Source organism: Sinocyclocheilus grahami, unplaced genomic scaffold (genome assembly GCF_001515645.1).
Source record: "Sinocyclocheilus grahami isolate Dianchi unplaced genomic scaffold, SAMN03320097.WGS_v1.1 scaffold1150.1, whole genome shotgun sequence".
Taxonomy (NCBI): Eukaryota; Metazoa; Chordata; class Actinopteri; order Cypriniformes; family Cyprinidae; genus Sinocyclocheilus; species Sinocyclocheilus grahami.
The window spans coordinates 109,218-129,217 of NW_015506329.1; the positions used below are offsets into that span (position 1 = coordinate 109,218).

At 36.1% G+C, this 20,000-nt stretch overlaps 1 protein-coding gene across 1 annotated transcript in view; it reads left to right on the plus strand.

The window, feature by feature from the left end:
- Positions 1-20,000, plus strand: part of LOC107567359 (UDP-N-acetylglucosamine--peptide N-acetylglucosaminyltransferase 110 kDa subunit-like) — a 37,044-nt gene that overhangs the window by 16,370 nt on the left and 674 nt on the right. Inside the window, exons 16-21 of the mRNA XM_016253027.1 lie at positions 6,009-6,179; positions 6,277-6,393; positions 6,484-6,648; positions 7,369-7,416; positions 7,640-7,792; positions 10,347-10,599. Coding sequence (XP_016108513.1) covers positions 6,009-6,179; positions 6,277-6,393; positions 6,484-6,648; positions 7,369-7,416; positions 7,640-7,792; positions 10,347-10,599 — 907 coding nt within the window. The remainder of the gene's footprint in view (positions 1-6,008; positions 6,180-6,276; positions 6,394-6,483; positions 6,649-7,368; positions 7,417-7,639; positions 7,793-10,346; positions 10,600-20,000) is intronic.

Consider the following 20,000-nt stretch of genomic DNA (forward strand, 5'->3'; position numbering starts at 1 on the left):
TAGGGCTGGGCGATATAGCTAAAAAATTTATCAACGATATAATGTTTTATATCGTTCGGTATCGATAATTATTGACATTTTTTATAACCTTTTTTTAAAACAAAACACAATATCATTTTTTTTCTAATTTAACCACTGTGTTAATTTGCCCAATTTATTGAGACAACTTTTTTTTTTTTTTTTACAAACACAAAATAAAATTTAAACAAATATCTCCTTTCTTATATGCAAATTAAATACGTTTTTTGGAAACTTTTGGCTTGTCTCCCGAGGGCACAATTAGCAAAATAATGCAGCGTATTAAATTGTCAATGCAATAAAATAACTGTCCATAAAAAACGTGCTTAACGTCTACATTAATATAAATATATATATAAAAATATAATTTCGTAAATTGCATAAACCATTATGAACAAAACAGCATCATGTATTTATGCATTGCATAATCCAAAGAGCGCGTTTTTTTGGAAACTTTTGGCTTGTCTCCCGAGGGCACAATTAGCAAAATTGAAAGATGTGCTGAATATGCGTTCTGTGTAAATGGCTTGGTTTCGGTTTTAACCTAATCAAGATCTTTTAAGCATTGAGCTACTATATTTCTCTAATATATTCGCATTAAAAAAAAAGAGCCGAATCGCCGATCACAAATTGCATTTGAAAACATATGAGACGCATGAAAAGGAATAAACCTCCACGCGACGTGTTTTCTAAACGTTTAAACTGTTTTAACTTTGCATGACTTTCTGTACATTTCTTGTGTGACATGCGAGTGCAGCAGTCATATTTGTCCATCTAGAAAGATGTGCTGAATATGCGTTCTGTGTAAATGGCTTGGTTTCGGTTTTAACCTAATCAAGATCTTTTAAGCATTGAGCTACTATATTTCTCTAATATATTGAATGAATAACGCAGCAGTGGTGCGTCTCGTGGGCTAGACTTACAAAACGTTAAAATGCAACAACGTCACTAGCTAATAGGCTATTTCTTTTACAACCTACTTAATTTTTTTTCTCCCTGCAACAACTTTTTCCTATTGTGTTATAAATGTTAAACGAATTGTATCCTGACAAGATGAATACAAATAAGAATTACAATTTTTGTATATTTTTGTCTGATTCTTTTTTTTTTTTTTCCTACTGTGTTGCATAAAATATTAAACAAATTTTGTGTCTTAAGATAATTCATGTAAATTCAAGTTAAAGTCAATAAATTCAAGACTTGACAAGACGAATAAAATAGCATGCAATTTTGTGCAGACTACACTTTTATTTGTTAGCCTATCTTTCAGTAGCGGAAATTTAAATGTGAGATGAGGAAACGAGATCAAAATTTAGCGGGAACGGTCTGGTCGGGAAGAAAATTATTCTAAGCGGACAGCGGGTGAACAAAGAGCGAATATATAGTGGGAGCGGGTGGGTGCGGAATATAACCTTGCGGGAGCGGGACTAAAAAAATAGTCCCGCGCAGACCTCTAGATCAAGGTTCCCCCGTTAATGGCTGTACACAAAGCAGCGCTCAGCTCACAAACACTGCTTTATCAGACATTACATGCAAGATGAAATGAAAATTACATCCCAAATTTTCTGAAGACAGTCGGTTTCCTTCAGAAATACAGTGATATAAAAACACCTACACTGGGTTTCGATTTTGAAATGTGCAGTGCTCATGTTTGTTCAACGAAGTCAAAGCCTTTTGGAAAATTTATTTGTGACTGACAGGCCGCCACAAATAAATCAATGTATGGGAAACACTGATATATATATATATATATCAAAAATACATTAAACCAAAAATAAAAAATTAGCTCTTTGGTCAAAAAAGGTTCCCGACCCCTGTGGTAGGCATTAGAGAGTCCAGCTTAAAGGTGCAGTGTGTAAATTTTTGCGGCATCTAGCGGTGAGGTTGCAAATTGCCACCAACGGCTCAGCCCCCGCTCACCCCTCCCTTTAGAAAAGCTACGGTGGCCGATACAGGACTAATAAAATGTTGTAGTCTGAGACGGCAGAGATAGCAAGCAATGAGGTTTCTTTACAAAGGTAAATAAAGGAATTATATTTGCTTAATTATTCAATAAATCAGTGTTATTGCGATTATTGTTACTTGTTCATCAACAGTAACAGTGTGTCACTGTTTTATTCGCAAGAACAGCATAGTGACGAAACGCAACATGTTGGCGACTTCCATGTAAGGGGACCCGCTGTTTATGTAGATATAAAATTGCTCATTCTAAGTTAATAAAAACATAATGGTTCATTATGTAAGGTCTTTATACACCTCTGAAAACATAGTTGTGTTATATTGCATTTCTGTCAATAGTTCCTCCTAAATATTACACACTGCACCTTTAAAGAATGTATGAGCCATTTTAATGCAATTATGTGTTTGTCCATTGGGTAGCGCACTGGAAATAGTATATTAGGGCAATTGGTTAATGAGACAACAGGTGTGTATTGGTACTAGGGAAGCGCACAGTTTTTGACCGTTTTGGACGGGTTTGGATCGTGCTTCATCATGCCAAATAATTGGATTATGTGTTTGGACAGTTGAACAGTATGCTGTGTCTACAAGGTATGGACTTTAGTATTCTGTGAACTAGACAAAATGACACCACAGAAAGCTAATTGGACGCAATGATTATTCATTGGAGCTAGTGCTGTGTTCGATACATCGATACGACGATGTATCGTCACTGAGATTTGACGATACGAGTATCGATACAGCTGTCCCTGTATCGATATTGTGGCACGTGTGCAGCAGTGGACCGCGCTTAATTTGAATACAAGAACAACGTTTAAAATTGAGCAGAAAAGTGTGATGTTTCTAAAAAATAATGAATAGAGCATAATATATATAGGCTATAACGAGGTTTAATCTGGCCGCAGAGAAACACAACTGGGATGCCTGATATAAAGAGACGTAATCCCCGAAACAGAGCTTCCCACTTGCGCAATACAGAAATATCTGCTAAATGTGTTACTTATATCTTTGTCAACCTGGCAACCATGAGGTTGAGCTCTCTCTCCACTGTGGATAAAAGCGCTTGCTTTCTGAAAACACCAGTTTTAGTTTTAGCTTGCAGTTTAGCAATTCAAATTCAATATTCTATTCTCAGAAAAGTGTAATTCATCAAGTGCTCATTTATGAGAGAGAGAGAGAGAGAGGTGCTGTGTATGTATGAATTACCACCGTTTTGCTGCGTTTCTCTATTAACAGTGAAGCTGTGGCTTTAATTCCTTTAGAAACAACAATGTTATCAGCTCCTTGTTGAGAAAGATAATGTAGCTCTTGAGTAATTAAGCTATTTAGTTGACAAAAATAGCTGGGCAGCGCTAAAAAGTTTGTTCCTGAATGTCTGAGTGAGGCCGCAACGTGATCTGTGCGAGTGACTGAGTGTGTGTGTGCGTTAGATACAGAAGACAGCGCATTAATTTAGAACTCTTCTCATTTTTATTTTTTAAATGTAGAGAGTGTTAATTTGTGCAATGATAATTTAGAACTCTTCTCATTTTTATTTTTTAAATGTAGAGAGTGTTCATTTGTGCAATGATAACCTACCAGCAATGTAAATATTATTATTTTTTTAATATATTAGAACGAGTACATCATTATTAATGGGCTTAAAAACAAGATGCAAAAAAACTGAATATTGTATCTGGTGGGGAGTGCCCAATGTAAACATGAAACATATGCCATTACCTATATTGTACTGTGGTACAGTTATGGAGGCCCTTCATAATGCAGAGGTCAACTGCCTGCTCTGCCAATAGTTAGTAACGGCCCTATAGTATGCAGTGTTTCATAAACAGCTGTTTTACAAAATTCTTCTGAGGTGAAATTCAGTGCAGTCCCGTATCGTGATACGTATCGTATCGTGACTTTGCTGGTGATACACAGCCCTAATTGGAGCACAATAGAGGAAGACACTGTTTGCATTTTACTTCGGTCTTGCATGGACTTATTTTCACGCGACAATTAATTGCTCGCTCCTATTACCAATACTAGCGTCTTAGTGGAAGCCGCTACAAAGAATGATATCTGCATTAAAATGTTCATTTTATGTTATATAGTTGGGTGTGTGATAAAACAGGTGTAGACTTGCATTGAAGGAGAGAAGTGGGCCAGGTTTAGGAACTTAAGTTCTGGAAACCCATAATGATGATTTATTCCTGTTATGTAAAGCTGAATTTTCAGCATCATTACTCCAGTCTTCAGTGTCACGTGATTCTTCAGAAATCATTCTAATTAGAGATCGACCGATGTATCGGTTTTGCCGATTAATCGGCACCGATAGTTTTTTTGCTGGAACTATCGGTTATCGGCAAAAGTCCATGCCGATAGTTTTCCGGGTTGCGTCCGTTGCTGGAACAGCTGAGAAGGGTCTGCTGTCATTATACAGTACGAGAGCGGCCTCCAGTGGTTGAAATCACTGACAGCACGTGCTATTTGTTTAGACACGTGATACTGCACGCTGAACAAAGCAGGAAACTTCAGACGCGGATTTAAATGCAGCCGACAGAAAATCCTGCCGCGCCATTCACATAGTTTTCCATTAAATTACATTATATTTGCCCAAATTGTTGTTAATGATTCTAATATGCTGATTTGCTGCTCAAGAAACATTTGTTATTATTATTATTATTATTATTTTAGTTACATTGTATATTATTATTATACTATGTTATGTATATTATGTTACTTTATAACATAATACGTTATCTTAATGTTAATTTCAGCATTTACTAATGCATTATTAAAATCACAAGTTGTGTTTGTTAACATTTATTAATGCACTGTGAACTAACATCAACAAACACTGAATGACTATTAGTTACATTGTATATTATTATTATACTATGTTATGTATATATTATGTTACTTTATAACATAATACATTATCTTAATGTTAATTTCAGCATTTACTAATGCATTATTAAAATCACAAGTTGTGTTTGTTAACATTTATTAATGCACTGTGAACTAACATCAACAAACACTGAATGACTATTTTTCTTAACTAACATTAAAAAAGATTAATAAATACTGTTATAAATGTATTGTTCATTGCTTGTTCATGTTAGTTAATACATTAATCCTAACAAATGACACCTTATTGTTAAAGTGTTACCATGTTGTTATTAATAGCATTTATTTGAAAGAAATATTTGGTAACAAGTTAGGGCTGTCGAAATGGCTGAAAAACTAAATTAGAATTTTGTGCTTGATAATATTCAAGCACAAAATTCTAATTTAGTTTTTAAACATTATTTTATCAACATCATAAACATTATTTTATAAACCAATTATAATTAAGTTGCTTAAACTATAAACAAAACAGCATCATGAATGTACGCATAGTTTAATACAAAGCGCCGAAAGCCAATCACACAGTACATTTTTCATTTAAAAACATGAGATGCAGTGAGATGGGGAAAAAACCTCACCATAGTCTCGATACATTTTATTTTTTTTCAAAGTTGAACTTGCATTAATTTTACATGGCTTCGAGTGCAACTGTGATAGACAATGTCCCTCTACAAAATGCACGAAATATGCGTTCTGTGTGAACGGCTTGGTTTCAGTTTTGACGTAAACAAGATCTTCTCCGCATTGTTCTCTTTTTCTGCAATATTTTTAATGAACAACGCAGCAGTGGCTTCAACTGGATAGGCTAACAAAAACATTATAATGCAACAACACTTACATCGTCATCACATCTTGTGCGCCACTGATAAGGCTGCCTCCTTAACGCACACCTAAAATTCGAATGCAACGTTTTTGCATTCGAATGTGGATTTTTATTTTTAAATTTGACGAATATTCTAAATTAAATTTTTTTTCTGACAGCCCTAACATAAATCTTTTATTTTTAATGTGATTTGCTGAATAAAATGAGTAATTTCTTAAATAAAAAATTATATTACTGAACCCCAACTTTTAAGTGGTTGCATACACTTCAAATAATATATAAAAATTTAGTTGAAAAAGTTACTTTTTCCAATCTACCCTAGGCCATGTGGCTTGGATACCCAGGCACCAGTGGAGCTCCATTCATGGACTACATTATCACTGATAAGGAGACGTCTCCTTTTGAGGTTGCAGAGCAGTACTCTGAGAAAATGGCCTACATGCCGAACACTTTCTTCATTGGAGATCATGCCAATATGTTCCCTCACCTCAAGGTAAGATTCAGTCTCTAATTACTTTGTAAAAAAAAAATATATATATATATTTTTTTTTACAGAGAAACAGATTCATGTGTTTCTTTTTACCCAATAGAAAAAAGCGGTGATAGACTTCAAGTCAAATGGCCATATTTTTGACAATCGCATTGTACTGAATGGCATTGATCTGAAAGCCTTCCTGGAAAGCCTGCCAGACATCAAAATTGTGAAGGTTTGTGAAGAAATCACTGCTTTAGTGCATTCCATTACCCTGTTAAACAGGTATGCTAATGTTTCTTTCTCATTATTCTGCTACTTTCAGATGGAATGTGATGGTCAAGAGTCCACTGACAGTAACGGTGCCCTCTCCATGCCCGTCATCCCTATGAACACAGCCGCTGAGGCCATCATTAACATGATCAACCAGGGCCAGATCCAGGTCACCATCAACGGCTTTACGGTCAGCAATGGCCTGGCCACCACTCAGGTACGGCCCATTGTAGGCCCTCAGTCACTGTACTTCACTTAGCTGATTTCACTGCAATTTCACTAACTTGACTGCTTTGAAAATCGGGTTCTCCCTGGCTGTGGGGTCTTGGCTTGCTCTCAGACTTGGATTTAGTCCCGTCCATCCTTCTTAGCATGACAGATCGGTGGATATTTGACCACATTTACATGCACATAATTTTTCTGGTTAAGCCTTCATTCTGAGAAAGAGTGTTACATGCACGCTGTTTTACATTTCTTTTAATTTTGTTTGGACGAGTGCACTTAACCAATTATTCAATGGAGTATTCATTTATATATATATAAATGGATATTCCATTGAATAATTTGTTAAGTGTTTGTTTACTGGAATATTAGGTTAAAGTGTTTATGTGAATCATGCTCACAATATCAGTTTCTGATTAATGATCAAATTCTGAGTATTCTTCTGTGGTCAGTGATGCCTCTGTCATGCCCAAATTGACAACGTGTAATTCTTTATCGAGATTTAGTGGTGTGAAGGTGTTTTTATCAGAACGTGACTGTATTTGCTCTTGTGCCATTTGTATTTGCACATGAGAGACTTAATTTCTCTCAGACTGGTGGTGGAAAATTATTCTTATGACCTCAGTTTTGTCCTTCGATCATCTCGAAAATCTGGCAAAAAGACAATTTTATAGTAGGCAGAGCCAGTGTATTACCACATGTTGTTGTTTTTCAGATTTTTACAGTGGAGGAGGTTATAGTATCTGGGACTGTAGCCTTGCAGGTATGGCACACACAAGCTGGATGAGAATAGCATGCTTTGAGACAGAATGTGCAATAGCCATTTTTCCCTACACTTGGGCCTTCACACCACTGCTGTAGGTGGCACAAACATGGTGGCGGAGAAGTTGAAAGGCTTCTAGGGATGGGCGACAGTTATAGGGCACATGCTTGTCTTTTCAGTACCTAAACTGTTAACTCATCTGTTCTTAAATCTTTCTGTTTAGATTAACAACAAAGCAGCAACAGGAGAAGAAGTTCCCAGAACAATCGTGGTGACCACCCGCTCGCAATATGGCCTCCCTGAAGACTCTATTGTCTATTGCAACTTCAACCAGCTCTATAAGATTGACCCTCCCACCCTGCAGATGTGGGCCAATGTAAGAAAATAATATATATTTTTTTAATCAGTTCTACATGACTAGAGAAAACTGACTTTTGTGGACTTGAACACCCATAATGCACTTTTAATTTTGGTGCCTTTTAGTGGTCGACCGATATTGGTTTTTTGACAGCCGAAGCTGTTGATCTTGGAAAGCAGGGTGGCCGATATAAAGCCGATATAATTTTATTTATTTTAATTCATATTTAAGAAATTTGAAATCATTTGAAAATTGATTTAAAAAAATAAATGCGTTAAATAAACTTACTTATACTTTAGATGACATAGTATTTTTCATAAATAAATATTTAATAAAAATATAATTAAAAAGGAAGTAAACACTGTAACCAACAGGGCACTCAGTATTCTGGGAAGTTTGTGTGCATTAATCATATTTTTTCAAATAAAGCCAAAGTAACACTCATTTTACATACAGCACACAGTGAAAATGACATGAATATGACAGTGGGCAAATGCATATAAGCGCAGCATAATTTAAAATCATGAGTTTAAAGTTTGTCGATCGTGCGTCTCAGTGGAGCTGAATTCTTCCCCCTGTCTGCGTTCAATTCACACGGACCGACCGTCACGCAGAGAACACGTGATCATGCAGGTCACATGCACACTTCACAAGAGCTCACAACTGGATCCGACCAAGTTTGCAAGGTTTTTGAAATTAGATGTTAATTATGTCTTTTTACGCGTTGCGTTGCGTTGCACCGCGTAAACATAAAACCATGTCTGCATTTGTGATCGGAGAAATGACAAACAACAAGCGCTACTCTACACTGCTCAAAACTCACGTTTGAATCATCAGTGGCAAATACTTTAAATATGAAAACGTACTTGCAGTCTGTGAGTCAGAACAGCTGGCATAGTAGTCTACTCTCCCAAGATCAGGAAACAGTCCTCCATAAAATGCGCTGCACACAATTGAATATTTGGGTTGAACTGTTCTGGAACAGTGTTGTAAATACAACTTAACCACTGATTTCTAGTCGTGTCCTCTTTTGGAAGGCCAGACAAAGTATTTACGCTTTCACAACGAAACACACAGAGCCTTCACGACATGGTGGCGGCGGCAACAATACTACAGCGAGAATAAAAGTTACACCTTTGCGTGCACATTTGGGCGGCGTTATGCAAATCTTCCCACATAGTGATGTAGATATGTGGGGGCGTGTTAGAACGAGGTGTTTTAGGTAGGCGTGGCTGACTCTTAACTTTTATAAAGAATATCTCTTTGGATTTGAGACTTTAGTCTTTGCAACTTTACAGATCTTCTTTATGCACCGAGTAACACTCCAAAGAGAAAGGAAAAATTTAAATTGCATCATATGACCCCTTTAACAACAACAGCGAACAAGAGAGAGAATGTGAGCACTGTGTGTTCAGGCGCTGCCGCTCTCTGCGCCGTCAAAATAACAGTCCCGCCTCGAACGCATCGGCCAAACAGGAAAACTTATTGGCCGATGCCGATATTTGAAAAATGCCAAATATTGGCCGATATATCGGCCTTGGCAATATATCGGTCGACCACTGGTGCCTTTACTCTTGTCATTCCCACTATCTGTGGGCGGGAATACAGAATGCAGAAGTTCGATCTATAATTTTAACAGAAACCATTGATCTGTCAAAAGTCCCACGGGTAATGCAAAATGGTGCATTTTTCGTTATCCAGTAGACTTTTGCTGACAAACAAATGGTGATATCTGGGTCCAGGTTACACAGAGAAAGAGTACATGTACATTTACATATACTACTGGCATTACAACAATACAAAGCTGGTTAAAATTAAGCATACTTGTGCTTTAAAGGGATTATTCAACCAAATATGAAAGTTGTCATCATTTACTCATCCTCGTGTTGTTCCAAACATGTATGAATTTCTTTCTTCTGGTGAACACAAAATGATTTTGAAGAATGTTTCTGGTAACCAAACAGTTGCTGGTCCCCTTTGACTTATATAGTATGATAAAAATACTGTGGAATTCAGTGGCAAAGCAGCAACTGTTTGGTTAACAACATTCTTCAAAATATATTTTATTTTTTTTAAATCTTTTTAAAATTTATTTCATCTAATTATATTGTATATCTCAAATTTAGTCATTCCGTTTTATTTATTTTAATAAACATAATTCAGAATATAATTTTTTTCAACCAAACAGCCTTTGTTGCAAAGTAGATTTAAAAGCTGCTTTTGAATCACTGTCAGACCAAACCCTTCTCACTACATGCTGTGCTGAACGAATCTCAAATGGAAATGACAAAACCGTTCCTTACCTTACTATTCTTAGAACCAGTCAGTTTCACAAAATGAACACAATGAAATATTGAATCATATTTTTTTTTATTTACACTTAAAATAAGGTGAGCCGCTGTAGTTACCTACACATAATAGAGAGTTCTGTAAACATTTTTAGTAATGACTCAAATTGTTGAAGTAAATCAAAGTCATCGATTTTTGAATGGGTTCATTGAAGGCAACAGCATGTACTCATTGTGAAACTGATTGTCTGGCAGCTCTACTCACTGTGCTCTCGGTTCTGTAGATCCTGAAGCGTGTGCCCAACAGTGTGATCTGGCTGCTGCGCTTCCCGGCCGTGGGTGAGCCCAATATCCAACAGTACGCTCAGAACCTGGGCCTGCCTGCCTCTCGCATCATCTTCTCCCCCGTGGCTCCCAAAGAGGAGCATGTGCGACGTGGACAGCTGGCTGATGTGTGCCTGGACACGCCGCTCTGTAACGGACACACCACAGGCATGGATGTGCTGTGGGCTGGTACCCCCATGGTTACTATGCCAGGTAATACAAGCTAGGAGCACACGCTAAACATGGGCAAAAATATTGCGCCTCTTAATTTACAAGCATCAACTAGCAGTGCTGGGTAGATTACTTACAAATTATAGTCTGTTTCTGATTCCAAATTACATGACGAAAATTGTAGTTCATCAAGTCACCTTTATTTGTGTAGTGCTTTTAACAATACAGATTGTGTCAAATAGGGGTGTGGGATATGATGATTTTTGATCGTGGACGATAAAAATATCTCGACGACCTGCTTTTGGAGAAATATCGTAGTATCGTGCTACAGAGCACATTCTATCAGCTGCAGTTCTGACGCCTCCGTCTCAATATACTGTACAACACCACATACATTCACATCAGTGTTAACTCAGCAGTCGAGTTGCTCTCACGAGACACTGCACTTACTCACAATCACAAAAGTACATTATTTGCATATACTTTAAAGCCTTGCCAGTTAAACATTTCATTTGCGCGCTCTTCGTGCGCTATTTCTGAGAGCAAAAAAGACTGGAATACTATTTTCCATGTTCTTCAAAATAGCTTTTATGTTCAGCAGAAGAAAGAAACTCATTCAGGTTTAAAACAACTTTTGAGTGAGTGAATGATAGTATAAAAATAAAACACTGACAGAATTGACAGACAGATGAAATAATTTTTATTTTTGGGGGAATTATTCCTTAAATATTAATAAAACAACAAAACACAAAGAGAAAAATCACTCACTAGCCTACACTTGACTGAAAAACTTTAATACAGTTGCTTTAATAGGAATCAATCTATATAGTGTTTTATTTTGATATTTGTTAATTACATTTCTTGAATGCTACTGCTAAATACACCTATTGTACCTGAAAATAAAACAGTTCCTGTTTTAACCACGGGTCCTTAAGTCTTAAAATGTCTTAAATAAAAGTTACTGTGTCATCAGAGAGAATTGCGGTTACAGAATACAGTCGAACACCAGCCTCCAAACTACTTTAAATGGGTTAATGCAACTTTACTGAAAAATGGCTTGAGAATTGTACTTGCCCGACAGGACTAATAGCCTGATTAAAACTTAAGTGACAAAATATAATCACGCATCAAAACGCGCGAATGATTCTTCTGATTTTATTACATTCAGCTTAAACAGCGATTGATAATGAATTTGACTTGAAAGATGACACATACATTTAATAAGGTAAAAAAAAGGTAAATGACCTCCTGTGGTAAATATTAAAAACATGCAGATTTAAGTATGTAAAAGCTGACAGAAAACTGATGAAAATATTGCTTCAGAATAAATTGTTTACACCACCAAAAATCTCGGTGATGCGACACATTTGTTTTGTGGGAATATTTTGTATGGGATATTGTCTGCTGATATGAAAAGTTCACTGTATATCGTAATAACAAATAGAATTTTTGACAGCGATGATATTTTGTTTTCTTTTTACATTTAAACATGTTAAATATTACATATACGTATGTAATATAATGTGTATTTCCATCACAGGCTTGGTTTTAAATTTCACATAAGGTGGTATTAAAAAGTTCTTAAAAAGTCTTAAATTTAACTTGTTCATATCTGTAGACACCCTGTATTGTGTATCTTTGTTCTTATTTTTTAATAACAAAGATAAAATAATGACAAAGATTTTGATCTTCACCCACTTTGGCCTAATTCTTTTTTTATACTTTACCTTGAATGGCTTTGTTTTTATAATAGGGAAATTAGTTTGGCTGTAATGCTCAGACAACTTGTTTAAAATAGTAAACCAACATGACAAAAGAATTGTGATAAAATCGTGAATTGTGATGTTTCTAAAAAAAAAAAATTGTGATATGATATTTTTGCCATATTGCCCACCCCTAGTGTCAAAGCAGCTTTACAGTATTAAATGGGAAAAATAGTGTGCAATAATGCAAAAGAACAACCGTAAACACTAAATTTTCGGTTAAAGTTAGTAACGTAATCCATTACATTTAGGGCTGTCGATTCATCGATTTTATTCGATTTTTAAAAAAAATCCTCGACTTCATTTTGCTCGCGTCGACTAACCGGCAAAATACTGGAAGTGGCGCATTTCACGGACAAGAATCTATAAAAGACATTATTAGACTGTTTTCCAAGGCTGCATGATATTAAACCCATTTAAAAATCATAATTAAGCATAATTGAGTTCACAAACGCTACGATTTAATTAAATAATTATATGCGATGCAGTTCTAATACAGTATATGTGCTTTAATTATTTACATGCGTGTAGGTTAAGTACATGCGTCACACAGCAGCTCCGTTCACAGTAGTTCCACAGGAACGGTTATCATTTACATGTGTGGAGCGTCTCAAACTCCATCTCTGCATGTTGTTGTGAGTTTGGGTTTATTATAACGTTCATCTGGGAACGCAACATACGGTGGCTATAGCATTTCTGTCCTAAAGAAATGGCCAAATATTAAAGATTAAGTGGACATTTGAATGAAATGGTGCTTGGCTTATATTAAACAAGTATTAGATCGCACAGCAATGTGTAAAAAGAATCATCTGGCCGTTGGCGCCCTCTGCAGGCCTGTGTTGTAATGCGTAATGTACATTAGCCCTATTGTTTATAATACATTATGTATTTTAACAATTTTGTTCAATAAAACCATATGATTTCTTGCTTTTGATACTTTATTTGAACTAGGCTTGCTGCGATAGACGGTGCTGACGGTGATACCAGTGTTAAGCCGCAACACCGGTTACGTCACTTGCCCACCGTGTCACAGACCCCCACCGTCGTTTTGATTTTTTTTTATAGAAATAAAAATCATTTAGTTCAGTAAAAGAACAGACACTACAATTAAAAACTGAACGTGGCTGCTCAATGCAGCATGCCGAACGACAGTCGCATCACAGATAAGATTTCATTTCTCCAGTGAGGAGAGTGAGTCCAGCTGACTGACGAGAAGAGTGAGGCGAGACAGACAAGACGATCGCGGATGATTTAGTTTCTAAACTAGATGCAAAAGCGCCTGTTTGGCAATATTTTGGATTTTGAAAAGCCTGTTGACTTTTGCCGTTTATCTAAGGTGATTTTGGAAGTTTTTTTTAAACATTTGTTTCTTATTTAATTGGTTCCACAGTGTTTGCTGATTTTTACTTTATTTAAACTTTGTGTCATTTATTTATTTATTTTTTTACATCAAGGTGTATGCCGTGCCTCCAGGCTTTCTTACTCGTTTTGCTAACAAACGTTCTACGTTTCTTATATATTTGGTTATATATTATACATGTTTACTTGGCCTATTTCCAGTTTTTCATAAATATTTAAACTTTATGTAAGTTATTTTATATTAGGTATAGCCTGCACTATAGCATGGTGCATTTTTATTTGTTTTGTTAATAAAAGTTATATGTTTTATATAAAGTGAGTTTGACGTTGTATTTTGTTGTTGCATTCAAGCAATTGACGCCGAACTGAAAGTAAAATGCACACGCCGCTTTTACAAGCTATTTAAAAGTGAAGGAAAGCGAGGAAAAGAGGGAACGCCCCGCCCCAGCGGTGATACCGGTATTACTGGTGTTGTCTCTAGGGCTGGGTATCGAGTTCGATACTTTTTAGGCACCGACCGAATTGCCTCGATACCATCGAGTATCGAAAAACGTCTTGTCGTTCGGTACCAAATTTCGATACCTAAGGGGTTAATCTCATCAGCGTCAGTGAGCCAACAGCCTGCAGCACTAGCCGGTGTGTTCAACAAGAAGAGGCGCGGCGCAGATCGATCAGTGTTTGACATCCGCGAGAGCGATTCGAAGTCTGCTCTCTTTAGCTCTCGTGGTACTGTAATACCAGCAGTATAGAGTAGCGCGGGAGCTGCGTGGAGTTCCCGTCATATGCAGATGTCCGTTCATACTAACGTTACACGACCGAAAGCGCGTGTTATGTGACCATTCATGCAAACTGTAGCATCATATATTCCGCTTTTACCCAAAACTCACTTTAAACCACCATCGAGTGTTTGTAATAACTTGTGATTGCCGTCTAACAGGGCCGGATTTACGCATTGCTCAAGACATTGAGCAAATAAATATAACAAACAATAGGGTAAAAAATGACAAACTATTTCCATGTCTTCCACCTTTTTTATGTAGGCTACGGAAATCAGGCTTTCTTTCTCCCAGTCTCTCTCACAGATGCACACACAGTGCGGAGACGCGAGCAGAAACTTCTTGTCAGCGCTGCACCGCGAATTTATCAGTAAAATAGTTTCGCAGCTGAAAAGCTACATGACGTTTCTCAGTAGCGAGGTTCATGAAGGAGTTTAACTTAAAGATTCGCTATTAGTAGACGCTGCTGCTGAGAGATGCATAGAGGCAGGTATTCACACGCACTTAATCTCCCTCTCTCTAATAACCGCATTAGACTGCAATAATAACTGCGTTAGCCTGCATATCAATGGCTCAAGCCTCTGTTATCGGCTCTAAAATGACATTTTGGAATTTGCAACGGAAGGTTTGGGATGAGGTGCGTAAACCCACACGAGATTTCAGGACGGAAACATGTCAAATGTCTTGAAACAAATGATCTGAACAATGTCTTGATGTGTGGTTGGGACTCCAGGCCGTTAAAATTATTAGAGAAGTAATGCACTCCCGGAGGTGGTTATGTGGCCATGACTATATGGTATGGTCTTTCTCAGTTCTCAAACAAATTAAGAACTATTAGATTTTTATTGACTGAACGCAAGCGCTTATTCCGATAGAAAACACTGTATCGTTTCCACTGATTAAGAAATATTTTTGTTTGCTTGGGTGGTAATATTAGGTCTATTATATTAATAGGGAAGGGGGCCCAAAAATTAGTTTTTTCTATGTCACGAAAATAGGTAAATCCGGACCTGCCATCTAATGTGTGTTTTGGCCATGTAATGTTGCTGAAATTAAATGTTATTACCTCTGAGTCAGAGCAGCGATCATGGAAGAGAGAACACAAGCAGACAGCGCTGGAAGCTACTAATACTCATCAGTAAATCAGTGGAAAAAAAATTATTATAATTATAGGGCCCTGTGAAATCCGTTTTATTTCCAAAATCTTTTTTTTTTTTTCTCCTCTTCTCTATACTTTGTTTTAGTGGTTAAATAAAATTTTATTAATTGATCTAATTAATTAAGTTTTACAGTTTTATCTTTACCAAATTCTGTTTTCCATTATTTTCTGGATTCCATTTTAATGGTTCCATTAAATTTTAATAATCAAAAGCATCTCCAATTAATTGATTTTATATAAAAAAAAAAAATTAAATAGTTTTTCTTTTTTTAGAAATACTGCACATTTATATTTTTCTCCTAAATAAATTCTGGTAAATAATATTTCTGGTAAATACTGCTTTAAAAAGTGTTTTTTGATTATGATTTTATTATTAGACTAGAACACGTGGATATGTTGTCATTCTTACACTATTATACTGAACTTTGATTTCAGTGATTTGGACTCTGAGATGGACACTTGCTTCTTGCACTTTGTTGCACTTTTGCTTTAAAAAAAGGATTTCATAGAAATTTGGATTTCATTTGGTTTGATAAAATATTCTTAAGTAAAATTGTAGATTTTTTGTGGGAAATTAATCATTTAGATTAATTGAGTCGATAGATTAATCGAAATAAAAATTGTCGTTAGTGGCAGCCCTAATTACATTTACACATTTTAGGTAATATAATCAGACTACTTTTTGATTACTTTTGACCTACCTTGTTTATCACATTGATTTAAATATAATCTTATTGAAAAAAATACGTTCTTTGTTATAAAAAACACAAAGTGCATTAAACATTACATTATCAGCTTTCATTAAACTGGGAAATTTTGACAAAGTAAAATAAAAAAAATCATTTTAAAATAACAATAAAACGCTTACTAAAAAGATTAAATATTTGTTTGCATGTCATTTGATCATTATCCAACGTCAGAGAACCTTGAACATGCAAATTATTTAATTGTTAACTTGTTACCTTAAAATCTCAGGGGGTACGTCAAGTAAATATATCAGGTGACCAAAAAAAATCTTTTGACTGTCAATGTCTGTTGTGTATACACAATGTGGATAAGCTACAGCAGGTAAACTACAGTAGTCCTGGACTAACAATATTGATTTGAATTGATCTTCATTTTGATGAATTGAGATCTTTTAGACAGTTTTCTTTTAGTGATCTTTTCATGGCCTTCAGTTATAGTGTGGCTAACTCTAAACATTTTGGTTTTTGGCTAAATGAAACATTGATTTTGGTGCATCACTGGTATCAACCTGTTTCGTATTAGTGTGAATTGTAAGCAATAACTATTGGTATTGCTGATACTTAGGGTTAGTGGTTTGTTCAGATGACTCTACAGCTGAACTCACAGCCTTTCAAAGTATCCTCCATTTAGTATACTTAGTAATTGGATAGCATGCTTGACACGCACACACAGTGTTTGCACTATTTATCTCCAGAAGTTATGACCGATGAAATTGTCTTTGTATTTTTTATTTTTTTTTACTGAAGTAATATTTATAGACCTTTTTCACATTTCCGGGTTTCTCAGCAGCGGAAGTCGTCATAGTTGGGTAAACTTTGAGAGCAGTGAATGGGAGACTAGCACAAATATATTTTTTTGCATTCCCATTTGCTCAAATAGCAAAAGAAAATCTCAACGATAGTGTTTTCATTGCTTTCGAATAAAAGAAAAATATTGAGAGAGACTGATAACGGCGGTCAGAAGAGAGAAAGATGTCAAATTTACCGTCTCTCCCATAGACGCTGCATTAGAAACACCCTCGCTTTAGCGCTAACTAGTTTTTTTGTAGTTTCATGTAAAGGTGATATAATACAAAGTATAGTGTTTTAAATGTACATACATTTAAACAAAATCTAAATATAAAAAACTTTCGATTTATGAATGCTGATGACCGTTGAAACGCGTCGTCACAGTCTTGTGAAAAGGGTCCAATTAAAACAGAAACCCAAAATATCTTTACAACTCGCCAAAATAAAAGTTGGTTCTAAAAACGATAATAAGTAAGGAATTGTAGTTTCATGTAAAGGTGATATAATACAAAGTATAGTGTTTTAAATGTACATACATTTAAACAAAATCTAAATATAAAAAACTTTCGATTTATGAATATTTATGAATGCTGATGACCGTTGAAACGCGTCGTCACAGTCTTGTGAAAAGGGTCCATTAAAACAGAAACCCAAAATATCTTTACAACTCGCCAAAATAAAAGTTGGTTCTAAAAACGATAATAAGTAAGGAATAATTGATGACGGGTCATTGAATTCTTAGAAAATAATGTCGGGTGTGCATTATTTTCTAAGAATTCAACGGACCAAAGTCAATTATTCCGCTTATACTACAGCTACCACACCTCAAGACATCGATCAGATGATATATTTCAAGGCATTTGTCCGGGTTTTGTACTTAAAATGCTATTGTAAGTAGTAGGGGTGCTCCGATTGATCGGCTACCGATCACTATCGGCCGATAATTGCTTTGGGATGATTGATCGGCGGTCTCTAAAAGTTTGAGGTTTGGCACTACATGCAGCGGCACCGTTTCAATCTCTGTCCGGCGCGGGTGAAATAATTATAATGCTGAAGGTGAAGTACTCGTATTTCTTCATTAAATAACTTATAAAGTAATTTGAAAACCTTGTGAGAGATGTAATTTTACAAACAGCGAGAGTGAATCACCGCGCGCTCTCTTAAAATATGCAAATGTCTTCAAATCACCCCATCGCGTCTGTCTATAAGCGAGCTGCACAGTTGACAGGAATTGCCACAAACGAGGCAGTGTCACATCGTCACTAAAGTTTATAAATTGCATTACTTTTTAATTCTTGCCAGTGTGTTTAACCATTCAGTGCTCCTGAAGACCGTGTGCTCACGCACACTCGCAGCGCACACATATAACGCCAGGTTCACATTACTCCGTTTGCAGTGCGTATGTGGTGCGTATTTTTTCCACGCTCATGTTAACGGATTAAAGTGTTCACTACACATGGTTGCGGTCTGGCAGTGCGTTCAGGAGCGGTGCGTCTGCAGCAGTGCAGAGATGGTTTCTGCACCGAGTCTATTGCTGCGCTGAATTAAAGTAACATCGCATTGCTTGCAGTAAATATGAACACGGATTGATATACGAAAATGTAGTAATTACACCATAAATGCATATTATTAAAGTCTACTGTGTTTCACAGTCAACACATATGGCTTTTTGGTTAGGTTTGAAGGGAAAGAGCACTTTTAGATAAACAAGGCAATAATAGATCGCAGGTAGGAAAACAAAGTTCTTTATAAACCGCAGGATTGCTTGTAATAAAGATTTAAATGCAAAAGAAAAGGAAGTAGAGCTGACTATTTCTGTCAATGGTAAGTTTGTGATAACGTAAGAAAAGTAGTTTTGCCACTTGCTTGAGCAACTTAATATATAAATCTAGAAGTAAATGCAGAAGTAAAAAGCACTGAATAATGTGTTTCTTATATTTGTGTTTAAGCATATCTGTGAAAGATTGTATTACTGTACTGTGTAAAAAAAAGAATCGCAATGCTGAAAAAGCATTTTCAGTGACAATGTTTGAATTTGAAATTAAAATAATGGATAAATGTTGTGTTTGTGGTAAACGGCCACGGATCAGTAGCGGACTCCTGTGTGAAAGCTGCTTCTCCTCTCACAAGAGTCACCTAAGAGGGGAATTCCCCCTTTTTCAAAAATGAAATTCAGGCCTTGAATCAAGGTCTAAAAAATATCAGTATCGGTATCGGCAGATTAGTGATGCACTGTTGAGCTAAAACGTCACCCGAATCCGCAGCTTCAAATAAATTATCCTTCTTAGTCTGTCCATTTTGTGATGGGGAATCCCAGACAGAAGCAACAATAGTTGTTAATTAAATAGAAAATTAAATTAAAAACAGTTTATGTACCCAAAATATCAACAATGACCAGGAAAAAAGCTTGAAATACAGTGTGACTCTTATTTTGAAATGTCTGCACTGTGGATTGTACAGTTGCAGGCTGCTCATTCAAGTTCAGATGAGGGAAATAAAATATGCATTTTTATAACCGTCTAAAACATATTACCATATAAATATCGTATAGTAAACATTGTCACAATTCATCAACATTAGTTCATAAGCAATCGTTGGCATAAATGTGCGCTATTCATTGATTACAACCCTCGCTGAAGCAGTCCGAAGCGCTGCTGCACGAGTCTGTAGTGTGTGCAACAGCGCCGCATTTTCCCGCGGTTAGATCACGACGGTACAAATACAATGCAAATGTACTTACTGTAACTACCACATAAGACATCAGTCCTGGCTGAGTCTGACTGGATATCGTCCCAAATCATCCTTCCCTAACATTTTCGTCTCATTTTAATTCGTTAACGAAAATTAGTAT